Raw genomic sequence first — 16,071 nt, 5'->3', positions numbered from 1 at the left:
CTGTGTTATTTTGAATTCTCCCGGGCTGACAAATGGTGGATTGTATCAACTATCAGTACTGCCAATGTCCAACACTAGTCAGCACTCCAAATCTCATCTGTACTCCCATCCATTGTTGACAATTTAGCCATTTTTCCCTGTTCCTGACTCCCCTCCCTACCTCCCCTCCATTACCCTGTCCTCTCGCCTCCCCAGCCGCGCTGCACTAAAGCAAATTTCCCCTGGAATTATCTACTGATTTCATCCATTGAAATAAGCCCTATGCCCTATTCTTATACAAAATAATATATACCAAAAAGAAATAAGGTAAGTGATAGTGCTATACACCTTAATTTGGCTAATTATCACCTGACAACACCTCACGTGCACTCGTTCGCTAATTTCCCATGGAAATTTCCCCTTTGAATTATGCCGTATAATCTATTCTCGTAAAAAAAAATTTATATAAGAAAGGAAGGGAGAAGCCAAAGTGACATTTACATTCACCTGGAACTACCTTCTTTTTTCTGTATTTTCAAGATTTCCTACTAATCATTTTTTAGCATGTACTGCTACTGTCCACCAATAGTCCGCACTCCTAATTTCATCTGTACTCCCATCCATTGTTGACAATTTAGCCATTTTCCCCCGTTCTTGACTCCCCTCCCTACCTCCCCTCTAGTACCCTCTCACCCCTCCCTACCTCACCTCCTTTACCCTTTCCTATTGCCTGCCCTGCTGCACTAAGCAAATCTCCCCCTGATTTTTCCACAGATTTCATCCATTGAAATAAGCCCTATGCCCTATACTTATACAAAATAACCGAAAAAAAATAAGGTAAGTGATAGTGGTATACACCAGAAATTGGCTAATTATCACCTGACAACACCTCACATGCATTCATTCGCTAAATTCCCACGGTAATTTCCCCTTTGAATTATGCCTTGTAATCTATTTCCGTAATAAAAATATATATCAGAAAGGAAGGGAGAAGCCTAAGTGACATTTACATTCACCTGGAACTACCTATTTCTTTATGTATTGCCGAGATTTCCTACCAATAATTTCTTAGCATGTAAGTTAGCAGCTGTCAGCCCCATTGTCACTGTCAACCCTTGCCTTCTCAGATAAGCCACGCCATTTAGTTCCTTGTCCTCCTCTGTGGTCAAAGCAAGTCGCACTTGCGCCCCGCCATTTCTGCCGCTTCTGTGCCCATTGCAAAGGGCCCAGTGACCTCTACACCCAGAAAAACTCGTGGGGGAAGCAGGAAAGGACTAAGTGACTCTGCAGTGGAACGTGAACTAGCCGAAATATCAATGATAATGATGGATAGTGACTATGATCCTTTGGAGAATTCGTATGATGAGCCGGGTGAGGAAATCGTGCCAGAAACTATTAGTACGAGTGCTTCAGTGTCCCAAGTTATCCCTAGCTCCAAGGGAAAGGAGCCGTTAGTGCAGCAAGGGAAGGAATTTGGGAAGGGAGTGAAAAGGCGGCGGGTTAGCCCCGGAACAATGGCCCCGCGTGACCCAGCCCGCCATGAGTCCCAAGGTGAATCACCTCCCCGTTCCCCAAGCCCCACTTCACTCATTTCTTCCTCTTCTTCTGCTGAATTTTCTCCGGAGTCTTCGTCGTCGGAGTCACCACTAGCATCACCAGTGAAGGCAGGCTATAGAGGAAGAGGTAAATCCCTGACCGGTAAAAGTAGAGTTGCCAATAGAGTAAGGGCTGCTAGTGCTGTACGGCAACCCAGGGTCAGTGCGAGTGACCTTGAACCAGAGAAATCTGCCTCACAGCCACCCTCCACCCTCACCCACCCTACACCGCCACGACAGGGAATCCTGGACGCCTTTGTGTGGACAGAAGGGTCCGATTTTGTCCTAGAACATCTTGATTTCAACGAGAGTTCCTCAGGGATACAGCCTCCCTTCAATCTTGACGAAGATGCTGAGTGTGTTGACTTCCTTTTTGCCTTCCTCGATGACGAAGTCATGCAGCACATATGTGATGAGATCAACAGGTATGAATCACAACGTGCTGCAAGTGGTACAGGTGCAGCCAAGATGCAACAGTGGTTCTTGCTGGGAGTGCAGGAGCTGTATGTGTTCTTCGCCCTCATGCTTCTCATGCCACACTCAAAGAAGCATGAGTTGGAAGAATACTGGTCCATGGACCCCTTACTACCCTCACCCACCTTCAATAAGTACATGGCCAGAGATCGCTTCCGGAACATCATGGGAATCCTGCACTTTGCCAACAATGATGTACCTTCCCAAACCGACCCACTCTGGAAGATCCTGGAGATTCTGACCAGAATGAAGGATAAGTTTGTGACATACTTCCACCCCTTTCAGAAGGTTGTCATTGACGAATCCTTGGTTTTGTTCAGAGGACGTCGTAGGTTTGTGCAGTACATTCCAAGCAAACGCCATCGCTTTGGAATCAAGTTCTTTGTACTGTGTAACTGTAAGATGGAGTACATCCTTGACTTCGTCATTTATTCAGCCAGCACTGTCGATCTTGATAAATCACATCCCCTTGGCTTCTCAGGCTGTGTAGTGAAAGTGCTCCTTGAAAGGTATTTTGGTGGGAATCATGTGCTGTATACAGACAACTATTATACAGCACCGAAACTTGCCAAATACCTTTCAGAGCAAGGCATCGGCTCCTGCGGCACTGTCAAGAGTAATCGTGCCCACTTCCCTAAATTCCCAGAGGCAGAAACCTCGCAGCGAGGAAACGTGCACCTACGCAAGTCTGAGAAGATGCTGGCAATACGGTAGCATGACAAGAGGGTCGTGCACATGCTCACCACCGTACACAAGGGGGAAATGAAAGACAGTGGGAAGGTCGACCGTAGGACAGGCGAACCTGTGAGGAAACCTGATTCTGTCTTAGACTACAATATCAATATGCGGCTGGTGGACAAGTCCGACATGATGATTGGAGAGATCGACTGCCTCATGAAGAATACTAGGTGGTACAGGAAAGTTTCTTTGCATCTCATAGACATGACGATGCTGAACGCCTTCATCCTGTACAAGATGAAGGTCAAGCCACCCAAGTCCTTCTCCCTGAGGTTGTTCGCCAGGACTTGTGTTCAACAGCTGCTTGAAAGATATGGTAAGGTGACAGCATCAGCTCCAAGGCGCCAATCAGTAAGACTTCCCGACAGACTTGAGCAGAGGGTGTACATGGATCGGCACAGACTGGTGCAAATGCCTGCCACAACCAAGAGGAAGGTTGCGATCTGCAGGTGCCAGGTTGTGTGCACATACCACCCGACGCATACCTGAACACAAACGCACCTCTTGGCAGTGCGCTGAGTGTCAGGTTCCCCTCTGTGTTACCTGCTTTTTTGATTACCACAGCCAGAAGTAGTTCTAAAAGTGCAAGTGGGAAATGAAATTAATGTGTAAATAATGTGTAAATAATATGTAAATAATGTGTAAATAATGTGTAAATAGCAAGTGAAAGCAATGGATGTACATATGATTGAACAGTGTAACATAGTTTTATGTTACTGCAAGTGACAGTGAATAACATAGTGTAAGTAAAATAGTAGTGTAAGTATTGAAAATACAATAGAAAATGTAAATAGAAATGTAAATAATTAGTAATATAAGAATATGAGTACAAATACTTGAGGTTATAACAGTGAAAGTGAATCTGTGGCTCTCTACGTATTTTACTGAATGAAAAATTGAATGACTTCAGTGACAATAAACTAATACTACTGAAGGAAACTTATGGATAAAGACTGCAGATATATATAAGTGTTATATAATAAAAGGAATATAAAGGGTGAGTGTTTGTTTGAATAATAAATGACAGAATACCAGCAGCGAACTAGCGCAAGTGGGAAGGTCATATGCTCTCGTAATTTTCATTGCTTTCACAGTGTTTTTTTTTTTTTTGGAGTATGGATCCCAAACTACTTGATAATCATAGAATAGTGTTTCTAGTGATATCTGGCTGTGGTAATCATATTATGGGTTGTCGGGAAGTGTAAAGTGGAGACTTCGTTACCCAAGTTCAGAGGTCTCCACAAGTCCTACGGTAATCGACGAAGGCTCAACAAACTTCCCAGGAGAAAGCTGAAGGTATGTGCCATAAGCATATTTAATTTTAATATTCTAGGACTAATAACTGATTTTTGGCAAATATTTTTTGAGAGTCTGTCGGAGCCCGAATAAGCCCGCGGGACACGCAAAACAGAGCAAAACAAGCCCTCAGTGTAAGGGTTAAGTTAGTCGTCTTACGGGGAGGGGCACAAACCCTCCACCAACACACTTGTTGACACGAAGGGAACACGTATGAGTTGGTTATATGGTTATCACCCAGCGTTGTAAATGTCTTGGCTTACAGGAAATCATTAGGCTTGTCACTCAATGTAATGCCACCTGAAAAGGACAGAAGAGTGATGGAAAGTGACAGGAAAGATGGGAGAAACAGGAAGAGAGGAGATGTTTCTGTGTACTCCTTAAAGTGTAAAATTGATATGATACTGGAGTTGTATAAGAGCTAACACTTCACGACTGGGGAACTCAGAGTCAGTTATCTGCATTTTTGTGAGGATATTAGTCATCGGTGTTCTCTTACTGCCCAGTGAATGTCTCTCTTGTTCTTTCCATAGTTCTCTGTATTTTGATAACTGTTTCATGCATGCCCAGTGAAACTCCTCTGCAGAGCTTTCAGAGTTTTGACTTGTGCAGTGCCCATAAACGCAACACACCAATTGTCGCCTCCATCCTAGGGACTACCGGTACTGATACTAAGTCTGCGCTCAGCAGCCAGCCCTGCGATAGGAGCTCTGCCCTCCCCATGATCATGTAAATATTAAGCTTTCTGAAATGCACAGAAATGCATTATAATATGCGATTTATTATAGCACCTTTAATCTTTTGCTGTTAAATCATAATGAAATGTTTTCACACATTTTAGGCCACCCTGTACAGCACTGTTTGTTTACCATGGGAATATCATGCATCCTTGTTTGGATCAGTCCATTTTCTCCTGAAATCTTATTCCACTCTCACATTTATACCTCTAATCGGTCCTTGCATCACCCCTTAAAGCATTTCACCTCCTCCATTACCTCACCAGCTCCCAACTGAGTTGACCCAAATCCTTCCAATCTCCTTCATTTTCTCCCCACTTACTCTTATTCCTCGCTTCACAGACCTTCTCATCTCTTGGTAATTGCTCCCATCATTTCTTTACATCTCCTACTCTCATCATATTGTCCCTTTATCTCCCTCCCAACACTCCCTTTCACTCCACCCTGCCTTCCCTCTGAGCAATATCCTTCCCCTCCTCCAGCCACTCACCACACAAATATTCCTCATCTTTTAGCACCTCTTCTTCTCTTCTCATCACCCTTATCCATACATATGCCACCTCTTCATGGGTTCTTGTTTCCTTTCACGGTATTTTCAATGTTTTTTCATTCTTTGCACGAAGATATCACCATCTTTCTCTCCAGAATTAGCTTTTTCAATTTATCTTCTTATCCAGTCTTCTCGCCTATCATAAATGCATTTTCCCGTCTCAGTCTTACACTTACGAACACTCACATCCACACCTCACCTCACCGTCTAAATATTCCAGCTTCCCACAACTTTCCCCTTCTTCAGAAATTTCTCTTACCCTGATTCACATCTTCACCCACCCCCATCTTACTGCCTCTGAGTCTCCCTTCTCTCTCCCTACTCCCCCACCACCACCCTGCAGGTCTGGGGGTGACAGCGTGGGGCTCTCATTAGCGCTCGTTATATCAGACTGCGGCTCCGTCACTTAACCTGCCCTTTCCTCTTCCCCATTCTATTTCTGGCTTGCGATTTTTTTATTTATTTAGTAATGTCGGACTACTTCCCTGGAATCGCGCACGAAGACGAAGACAACATTGTATATGTATAAAGAATTATATATAAAACTCTCTCTCTCTCTCTCTCTCTCGTCAGTAATGTAATTTCAGACATGTTGCCATCACCGGGGCAATGAATCCTGTGGTCGAGGTGATCTGTTGTCCCGCACCACAAACTGCTGTCACTGGATTGGTGTCAACCACAACAAATCACCCTGTTGGACAAATTGGCGTGTGATACTGGCCGTGTGGTGTGGCGGTAGCTGTGGTGGTGGTGGTGGAGGGGGCAGGAGTCGTTCAAGAGTGTTGCGTGGTGGTGGTGGTGGTGGAGATCGCAGGAGTGATGTGGCTTTTACTTAAACAAAACACTATTTCTCGACGTATTCTATCTACCATCTTTTCTTCAGCCTGACAGTCCTTAATCACATTCAGTCTACTTTTTCAGTTACTTAATATACATCCTCAGCATCTGTAGGAGAGGATGGAGAGCGAGAGGCTGACGAGGAGAATGTATGTGAGTGAGGTGGAGGGGGGAAGAGGGAGGGGGAGGCCAAGGATGAGATGGAGGGATGGAATGGACAGGTATATGAGAGAGAGGAATGTAAACTGGGAGCAGGGCAGTGAAATGGACAGCGTAACATGGAGGTTATTTGTTTCTGGCCACCTCTTACAGGATTAAGGCGTCTGGCAATAGATAGATAGATAGATAGCATCTGTAAATGTTTGTGCCCTCATCTTAAAACGAACTACTATTTTCACCAATTTTCATATTAACCAGTTTCTCAAGCATTCTTAAAATCTACAAGCTCGTTGACAGATCACTTTACAAATGTGATTAAAAGAAGAGGGGAATCTCCGATTACAAAAAAAAAAAAAAAAAAAATTCTTAAATCTTAGCAATCGGTCCGCAGTGATCACGAATGAAAGAATTTTGCCGCATGGAGTAATATACACCTCTTCTCAACAGGATGGAGTCAGAAGCTTTTCGTCTCATTAACTCTCCTCCTCTTACTGACTCCCTTCAACCTCTGTCTCTTCGCAGCACTGTTGCATCTTTGTCTCTTTTCTATCGCTACTTCAATGGTCACTGCTCCTCTGAACTGTCTGCATGCATTCCTCCCGTCTAACAGCAAACTCTCATCCCTTTTCTGTCCAACTCTCTAATGCAAAAGTTAACCGTTACTCCCAGTCCTTCAGTTATGCAACAGGTCAGCTCTGGAACTGTCTCCCTCTGTCTGTATTTCCTGCTTCCTATGATCTCCAGTATTTCAAGTGCAGTGGTTCCAGGCATCTCGAAATGATCGGATCTTGAATTTGGCTCTCTCTTGTATTTTGTGTTTCATTTGGAAGGAACAATAATAGCGGGCCCACGGCCTTTGGTTCCTTCTTCCTCGCATTAAAAAAAAAAAAAAAGATCTTACACAAGAGAAATAATGTTATGGAACTTGTTAATGGAAGGTGATTTTATTGGCACATTATGCTATGGGTAAAACACACACACACACACACACACACACACACACACACACACATACACATTCACAAGCAAGCTTAAAACTACATATTTAAACAAGACCACCAAGAGAGCGCATACCAACACCACCTCCAATAACATTACAGAGTTACCACTGTAATTCCATTTTCTTACCTGACGAATACTTTTGCGGCCTCACATAGTCAATCCATTAATTCTACGGCTGTATTCGGCCCTGTTACGGAGTCTCAGAGATGGCATACCTCCGACGACGCCAATGAAATGTATGATTTATTCTTGCATCTCAATCCGAATCCTCCTCAAAATTTTACCAACTGCTCCTTGACCTACAACCAATCTATCCTCTAAATTGCGCTGAAATCTGATCGCAACTCTTTGCGTTATCTTGAACACAAACGGACAAATAGACAGACAGACAGAGAGGCAAAAAACAGATGAATACAGTTCCCCCTCCAACATCATTGGCGGATGTTGCAAAACTATTAGAGATCATTGGTGCAGTACAATATGTAGAAAATAAAGGGTGAGAGAATTGTGCTCATGTATAGAGATCTCATTGTTCTCTCTCTCTCTCTCTCTCTCTCACACACACACACACACACACACACACACAGATTCCCAATAGACCTTTAACCCGTCACGTCCCGAGGTTTTCTGCACCTCCGACATCCCCCAGTCCCGAGGTATTTTCGATTTTTTTTTTTTTGGCTAAAACCTTCGCTTTTGGTGAGAAACATCGAAAATTCATAGAGAAATCGCTCACCTGAGGTTTAAAGTGCCCAATCCAGGTAGGAGTTCCTCCTTACCTGAGTGGGTTTTCTAACATGCTGGCACCAAAGAAAACGAGTTCTATGGGAGGGTAACTATTTTATCCACTCATCAACGGTATTTATTTATTTACTTGGTACGAATGTATATGTAGTATGACAGTATATTGGTTTTCAAGCAGTAATAAAGGCATTATAAGCATTGTTTCACTCGCTAACTAACCACCATACCTGACCTATTTTTGCCAAACTACCTGATCATTATTTCTGGCTGTTTCTTCTTCTAATGCTATGTAAACATTGTCCTCCACATTGTCATCGATTGGGGAATCACTCTGGCCCTGAATAACTTTACTAGCCAGGTCACTGGTAACAGGTCCTTTGCCAAGACAATGTCGTGAGGGGGGGAGGGGGGAGGTTATGCAGTGTAAGGCATTGTCCCTGCTTGGTATCTTGTACAGGAATAGAGGAAGGTGTCCCGTGTATACATACGAAAAATCACGTGCGAAAATTGAAAATTGTGCAAATTATGGACCTTGCAATTGCACGACGTACTGGTACGTTGCCGGGACTGGCAAATGCAAATCGTTGCAACGTACCCATACGTCGTCGGGACGGGGCGGGTTAAAGGCATTACAACTAGAGTGTGTGCACAAATTCGCGATAACTTCAGGACCTCAAGTCTAACAGAGGCAGTGGAGATGTTAATAGGCTTCCCTGTCCAACACTGGCCGTAATCACTGAGCGATTCTGGCCAGGAAAATGCCAGTGCGATGGAGAGAGGCGAGGACGGCCTGAAAGAACACTGACTGCGAAATTACACTATACTGGGAGGGTGTATACTTGTGGAGAGATGTAGTGGATGTGAGTGCTGTGACCGGGGAAGTATGGTGGGGTGTGGGTGAGGGGTTTGAGTGTGGGTGTTCCTGTAAATCTGGAGATATGTGAGTTGAAGCTGCTCTTGCAAAGAGATATTGAAGTGGAATTAGGTGTTGTGGATGTGTGAGTGTCCCGTACTTTATGTAAATTAAAAGTGGTTAAAGGGTAATTAAGGGGCTCTAATCGGATAGAGCCTGGGCAAGTTTATATCCAAGGGGTGGTTGGAGTTTATTGTTCACGTAATGCCACTCAGGAGTGAGGCTGGCCACTCTCATCTTAAATGTCAGGACCCACTTGCCTAGCCTCAGGTTCCTACGCTGCTCATGGGACAACGCAGGATTTGATGTTGAATGAATGAAAGATAAAATTTGACATTACTGCCATACACTACCTTGGTGGAATATAAAGTACGAGAGAGAGAGAGAGAGAGAGAGAGAGAGAGAGAGAGAGAGAGATCTTTCACTCAGCCTCTCGCGTTTTCTCATGAACCTTATCTTTCCTCTACTATGCATTTTCATATGAATTAACATACACAGGTTCCTTCACACACACGCACGTACTTCAGTATCGCAGTAATACATGAAACTAAGCTCACAATACCTTCAGTGCGTCACATTTCACCAAAAACACTAAGAAAATATAGAGCAAGTATTAAATACTGCAGTGACCTCGTCGCCCTCCTACACACACACACACACACACACACACACACACACACACACACACATATATATATATATATATATATATATATATATATATATATATATATATATATATATCCATTTAAAAAAGCACCACTTAAGAATAACACGTACCCAACGAAAACAAAGAAATATCAATAGTACAAACCAAATGCGCAGCGTAACAAGGAATATAGTAAATATCGAAATTCTATCAACCACATCCTGTTCAAAGGCATAGCACATCCCGCATCCCACACCAGAACATCGCCAACACAATAATAACAGATCTCACTGGAAAAGGTAATACTGGTAAAACACACAAACACAGGACAGCAGAGAGACGATCATTGACGAACAGCTCGATCATCCAAATATCCTGAAGAACCACCACGCCTTAGCACGACCTCCAAACGACCATAAATTAGGCAGCCTCCATCCCCAGGATCACCCAAGGCCTATAGAGTAGCGACCACTGGCGACAAGGCACCGTGGGATCCCTCATAAGATGTAGATTCGTGGAGAAGGTTACTCCCTTTGAAAAATGCTGCAACAAATTCGTTTTTTTTTTTTTTTTTTTTTTTTCAACCACATGAAAGCAGGATGTTTGATGAGCATCTTCAGACTAATGCAACGTATGGGACGGAATAAGTTCATCCCTCCCAAACAGAATACGCTGTTAGAGGCAGCTGTCGTATCAGCACCAACAGGAACGGAACTTTTTGAGGCACTGCGAAACAGTCCATGGGCGGAAACTGATGGTATGGGAAAACCACTTTAGCACTAGATAATGTAGCACCATTATTTAGTTATCTCAGGTTCCTAAACCGTCTTAGCAAGGATGAATTAGATGCTGCGTGTGAGATTCAGTTTTCTCCTATGGATGACATAACCATGTTAGCTGTACAGATAGAAGGGAAACTTGGTATCTTGCTTACTCAGACAGTTCTTGCAGTTCAGCCAGTTACCAGCCCAACACCACCCTTTCAGTCACAAAGCCGAAGACACGTTTTGCGTCCACTGAACAGACAAAACGTCACACCACGTTCACCAGCCGTGTCACATGCAAGACCTGCGGCGCAAGGCAGCTTCGTTCATGATCATGCCAGATCTAAAATCAGAACTAAGACATTTTGATGGAACAAGTCATCGCGTAGCTCATTGTTACAAAAGACTGGGAGATGTACTAATCACAACAGCCATCATCATTCCAATACAGAATGCCGTGCCCTTGCCAGTACACAGTCCAGGGAAACCTCGTGCCAGAACCAAGAGAATCCTCCATAACGACAAAATTCTGAGTCCCAATACACTAGATTGGTCCTCTGACTCACTTAGGTGTAGCTGTCTTAGGTAATTGTGATGGAGTCCCTACACTATTTTTTATGGACTCTGGGTCTGTGGTGAACTTAATATGTGAACTCTTTCTAGACAGTATTAAAGGAAAGATAAAGGGGTTTGGATCCTTGAGCCGCCTGACATTCCCCTATGTGGTGTTGACGGCTTAGAATTTTATGTGAAGGGCTGATCGTTGCTTTCGTGTGGTTACAAAAAAAAAAAATGCGAATTTGTTTCATCATTCATCAAAGGAAGTAAACTTCCCCCACATCACACACACACACACACACACACACACACACACACACATACAGAGAGAGAGAGAGAGAGAGAGAGAGAGAGATTATGTAATTTCGAACTGGATTTTACTGTTGCATCTTCATCAGACATATAAAATTGGTGATTAAGAACATTGTGCATATGAGGGAATGCCGAGAGACTCCAACATATGTGATGAAGTCAAAAGAGAGATCAGCAGTCAAAGCACCACAGGACCTCTTCCTTGAAATGGCTAAGAATATTCTGACGTGCAAAATGATGATACACAGATACAGATTTGCTGTTCGTTTCTTATGCATGACACTCTTGACATCATCGGCGAAGGCATCCCCGAGGCCCATTAACACAGTAGAGGACCAGCTCCCAACATCTCACCAGCGTCACAGCTTGAACATAAATATCCACATCCCTGTTACAAGATGCTAGCAATACGACCCTCGGGATTGGTGCAGTTTCTAGGTGGTTTGTTTATATGGTGGGTTAGCCGTGCCTTGAGGATGAATGAATTGTGTCTCCTTGTCTTGTTAATATTTTTTTCGTGACTAATTACTTAATTTTTAGTGGGATGCAACACACAAAACTGTCTCCAATCCTTACCATCACTTCTTGAAGCTTTCCCTCATATACCACCCCCTCTTCGCGTAATCATTGTTATTCTGTGTGTGTGTGTGTGTGTGTGTGTGTGTGTGTGTGTGTGTGTATGCTTATGGTAATGAGGAGAGAAAAAATTACAGGATCAGCTTCCTAATCTCTTAGTAATTTCGAGTGACACAGGGCTACTGGAGTGAGAAGGGAAGTTTTCCATGCGTTCGTTTAAAAAGGATATTAGAAGCATCTGTTTTCTCGGGGCAAATAGCTGGAGCTCAAACAATAAAACGCCTATGAATATTTCCACCTAGCAGACTGCACAATATTGCAACAGAAATGCGGCTGTACAGTCAAACAAAAGGGTATCGTTCATCTTACTGCACGTATCATTCCGAAATATGGGCTAAGTATCGTGATCTATGGGGCACCCTGTAGTTATAAGTGCAAATATTGTCCTTGGTAATCATTACGACTCTAAATAGCCTAAATCGTTATACTCGTCTATTGGGTGGTTTATTTTTGATTCAGGTGCGTCTGCAAAACTCGCTCCTTTTCAAAAACCATCTATCCCCAGGTGTGTGATACTTTTTTGGTTGGCTGTATATACCACTTCGTTCTCTCTGCCTTATATCTTTATTATCTGCCATATAATTATCATTATTATTACTCAGACATATAAAAAAAACTATTTTGTTGTTCCTACTCAAACCGCACTATGGTCAGACTCAAATATGAAGTCGGTTTGGGTGGGGCCCGCGCGGGGATTTCCCTCTCTACAGCTCTGCCAAACCTCCTCTCTCTCTCTCTCTCTCTCAGTTGATTGAGAAAGTTTTTATATATTTATAAGTTTTGTTTTCTTCTATATTGTTTCGACCTTTTTTCCACACCACCACTGAGGTAAAAGTCTTGGCGCGTTTTTTTTATAGAGGTTTCCCCAGTAGGCATAAGTCCTCTCTGATCTTTAATCAGACAATTCATCCTCCGAGCTTTCTGATATGTTGATTAAGAATGAATCCACGAAATGGTCGACTGCTACGTCTTGCTGTGAATCTTCTTGCTGTTGTTCAGCATGCTGCACTGCTTTCATCCAGTTATTCGGTGTTACATGATTCAAAGCTTCTTTGGCAAGACGTTTAAGATCAACCATTTTGAAGGTGTTTGCCTTGGCTATATAGGTCTTCACCTGAGCCCAAATGAGCTCAGTAGGGGTGTACTGACAATGGTACGGTGGTAATCTTATGACCCGATGCCCTGCTTCTTCAGCAATTGTGTCAATTACATACTTTGTGCCAGTATCAAACTTCTTTGCAAGTTCATACAGCTCGTGTTTTAAGAGATCGTCGCTGGGCCGTAATCCCTTCTTTATAAGCCAGTCCCTTATATCCGATTTTCTCCAGGACGAGGTTGGTTTTTTTTCAAGTTGGACTGAATGATAGGAAGCGTTATCCATAACAATTACAGAGTTTGGTGAAATGTTTGGTATTAGTTGATTCCTGAACCAGTCTTCAAAAAGTGTTGAATTCATCTGATTATGGTAGTCCCCATTGTTTTTTGCTTGAAATATCAACTCAGCATTGTTAACAAAGCCATTTCTCGTTCCAGCATGCACAATAATTAAACGACGTCCTTTTCCAGTAGGTTGCTGTATTCCAGTGGCTTGTGGGGATGCAGTGTCAGTCCAGCATTTTCCAACTGTATAATTTTGATTTACCCAAGTTTCGTCAAGATACACAATGTTCTGGGAAGACACTTTGACCTGCCGAATTTCTCTCAAAAATCTGGTCCAAGCTGCTGCTACATCGCTCCTTTCCATAAGGAACTTTCGGCCATCAACTTTTGTATATTTGAAGCCCATCTGCAAGAGAATCCTGCGAAGAGACTCGTTGCTTCCGTTGAAAGATATGTTTTCCTTGAGTTCTTCGTAAATCTTGTGCAATGTAGGAATTTCATGCCTTTCATAGAATCCCAGGACAGTTCTTCTGACCACACGCTTGTCGAAATCGTCGAGATTCGTTACAGTTGCACTGCGCTTCTTTTTTGGTGACGAGAATACAAGCTGTTCTGGTGACATTTGTGTCACACAAGCTTTATTAAATTTGGAGCAGATTCTTTGGACTGTTTTTTCGCTAACATTGGTAGCTTTGGCAGTGCGAGCAACTGCTCCTGAAGGTGGAATTATAAAGTCTCCAATAGCCTTTTCTTCTAAAAATACTTGTTCACATTGTAAATAAGTTCTTTCTCCCGACTGTGGAGCACTCGAGAGCGAGTCGGAGTAGCTGCCATCGTGGGTGGAGATCAGGGAGGAAATGACCGGTCACCTGTAGTCTGAGGTGGGTGTCCTTGACCTCTGGCAACGTCGGAAAGCGACGTTGTCACGTGGTGTGGAATTTATACAAATCATTGTTATTATCATAAAAAGAGACACATTCATAGCACTATATACCCTTATTTAATATATTTAATAAGTACAAAATATTTAATATACAATTTCAAATAGTAAATAGCTGACGTATGACAGAGAGAGAGATAGGTACTGCGGTTGATGAGGCAGAGCTGTAGAGAGGGAAATCCCCTCTCGGGCCCCACCCAAACCGACTTCATATTTGAGTCTGACCATAGACGTAATCTTGCAGGGACCAGCAAATGCAAATAACAATGTGTAGTTTTATATGAACGATCAACAGACATAATTATGAAGTAATATTCGTTGTGTGGCAGTATTGACCAAAACACTTGTGTGGTTGTGTGCTTTATCAAGTGTTCTGGTTTCATGAGATGTATGATTGATATGAGATTATTCTCTCTCTCTCTCTCTCTCTCTCTCTCTCTCTCTCTCTCTCTCTCTCTCGTCTTTGATATGAGGGCACGAAAAAAGGAACGAGCGAGTTCATGACAATCACTCGGAAAGCAATCTCGTCACGATCCTAAAAAAAAAAAAAATGAAAAGAGAGATAAAAGAGGTTAATCAACTTTCATTTTATGACCAGCAGAGAGTGATTGGATGTTGGTTATGGCAAAAAATATAACTTTTTTTTTTTTATGGCATATATAATGGAAAATGTCAAAGGAACAGGTACTTGTTTTTCTTTGAGATTACAATTGATTCCAAAACAGAGTCGTTAATGAACTCTTAAATTTTATTCGTATTAATCGGTATCATCATCATCATCATCATCATCATTATCATCATCATCATCATCGTCATCAGGTGTGGAGAGATAGGGTCCAGAGATCCAGAAAAAAAAATTATAGAATGAGATACTAGCCAAAGTTTGCCCGACTGAATTACCAACAATCCCATTCAAGCACCATTCAAGTCCCCAGACGCTTATTTCAGTTCTGTATAGGTATTCGTCCCAATACCACAGCCAGTCACCTCAGCCAAGCAGCCCTACTAGGTTACGTTAGGATTAATTAGGTTAGGTTAGTTTAGGCACAAATAAGTAATTTTGCCAGGGAAACTGTCACGGGGTTTTTAAAATAAATGCTAATATTCTTTAATTGATAATAATGTTCAATAATATTGAAGAGCAGGGACAATGATTATCTTACTAAATCAAGCAACGATTACTTTACGCTGACTTGCTTCGCACGATTCTCTAAGAACGAGAATTTATAAACTTTCTCAACAGTACACAGCAGAGACTAATTACTCAATTGCTGTTTATTAGTACTGTTAGCCTCTGGAGAAAGTTACTTCACCCCTGACAATAAATAACTAATACTAATAATAGTATCAGGTTCTTGCTGGTGCTTAACTCCTAGAAGGCACAACGGATTTTAAACTTAATACAACAAGACTGGCCTAAGTACCAGTTATGAATAGCAAACGTTTATGCAAGCCAGGAGCTATAAGAGAAATAAGCTTAATTGCGGAGAAATGAAACACGAGTTTACATTAAATTAAGCTCAAGAAAAAGAACTGTTAAATTTATTGATTACAAAATAAATTTAACGTTACATTTCAAAATCAAATTAATGAGATCGTACTCACACACTCACTCAAGAGCTAAATTCTTACGCCTAAGAAAAACACCTTAACTAAGCTCTTAAGTCTAGGAAAACGAAAAGAAATACTGGTCAATGAATGCGGTGTATCACCAACGAAGGGTGGGAGTCTGGAGAACTGTAGTCTAGTGGAGCCTGGGTTGACCTCTCACTTCTGGAGCACAGAACCTCACTCCGTCACAGCAGACA

At 42.4% G+C, this 16,071-nt stretch overlaps 1 protein-coding gene across 1 annotated transcript; it reads right to left on the bottom strand.

Moving 5' to 3' along the window:
- Nucleotides 1–12,835: 12,835 nt before the first annotated feature.
- On the bottom strand, nucleotides 12,836–13,945 carry LOC145400777 (uncharacterized). The gene has a single exon (XM_080273216.1). It carries the CDS (start codon nucleotides 13,943–13,945, stop codon nucleotides 12,836–12,838), a length of 1,110 nt encoding a protein of 369 aa, XP_080129342.1.
- Nucleotides 13,946–16,071: the final 2,126 nt, after the last annotated feature.

The sequence above is a fragment of the Coenobita brevimanus genome, chromosome 6 (assembly GCF_032717465.1).
Source record: "Coenobita brevimanus isolate Jiangsu-jjx chromosome 6, ASM3271746v2, whole genome shotgun sequence".
NCBI lineage: Eukaryota > Metazoa > Arthropoda > Malacostraca > Decapoda > Coenobitidae > Coenobita > Coenobita brevimanus.
This window is presented reverse-complemented; position numbering and strand designations above follow the sequence as displayed.

Coding starts and splice junctions, on each gene's coding strand:
- LOC145400777 (XM_080273216.1), bottom strand. CDS start 13,945: ATGTCACCAGAACAGCTTGTATTCTCGTCACCAAAAAAGAAGCGCAGT.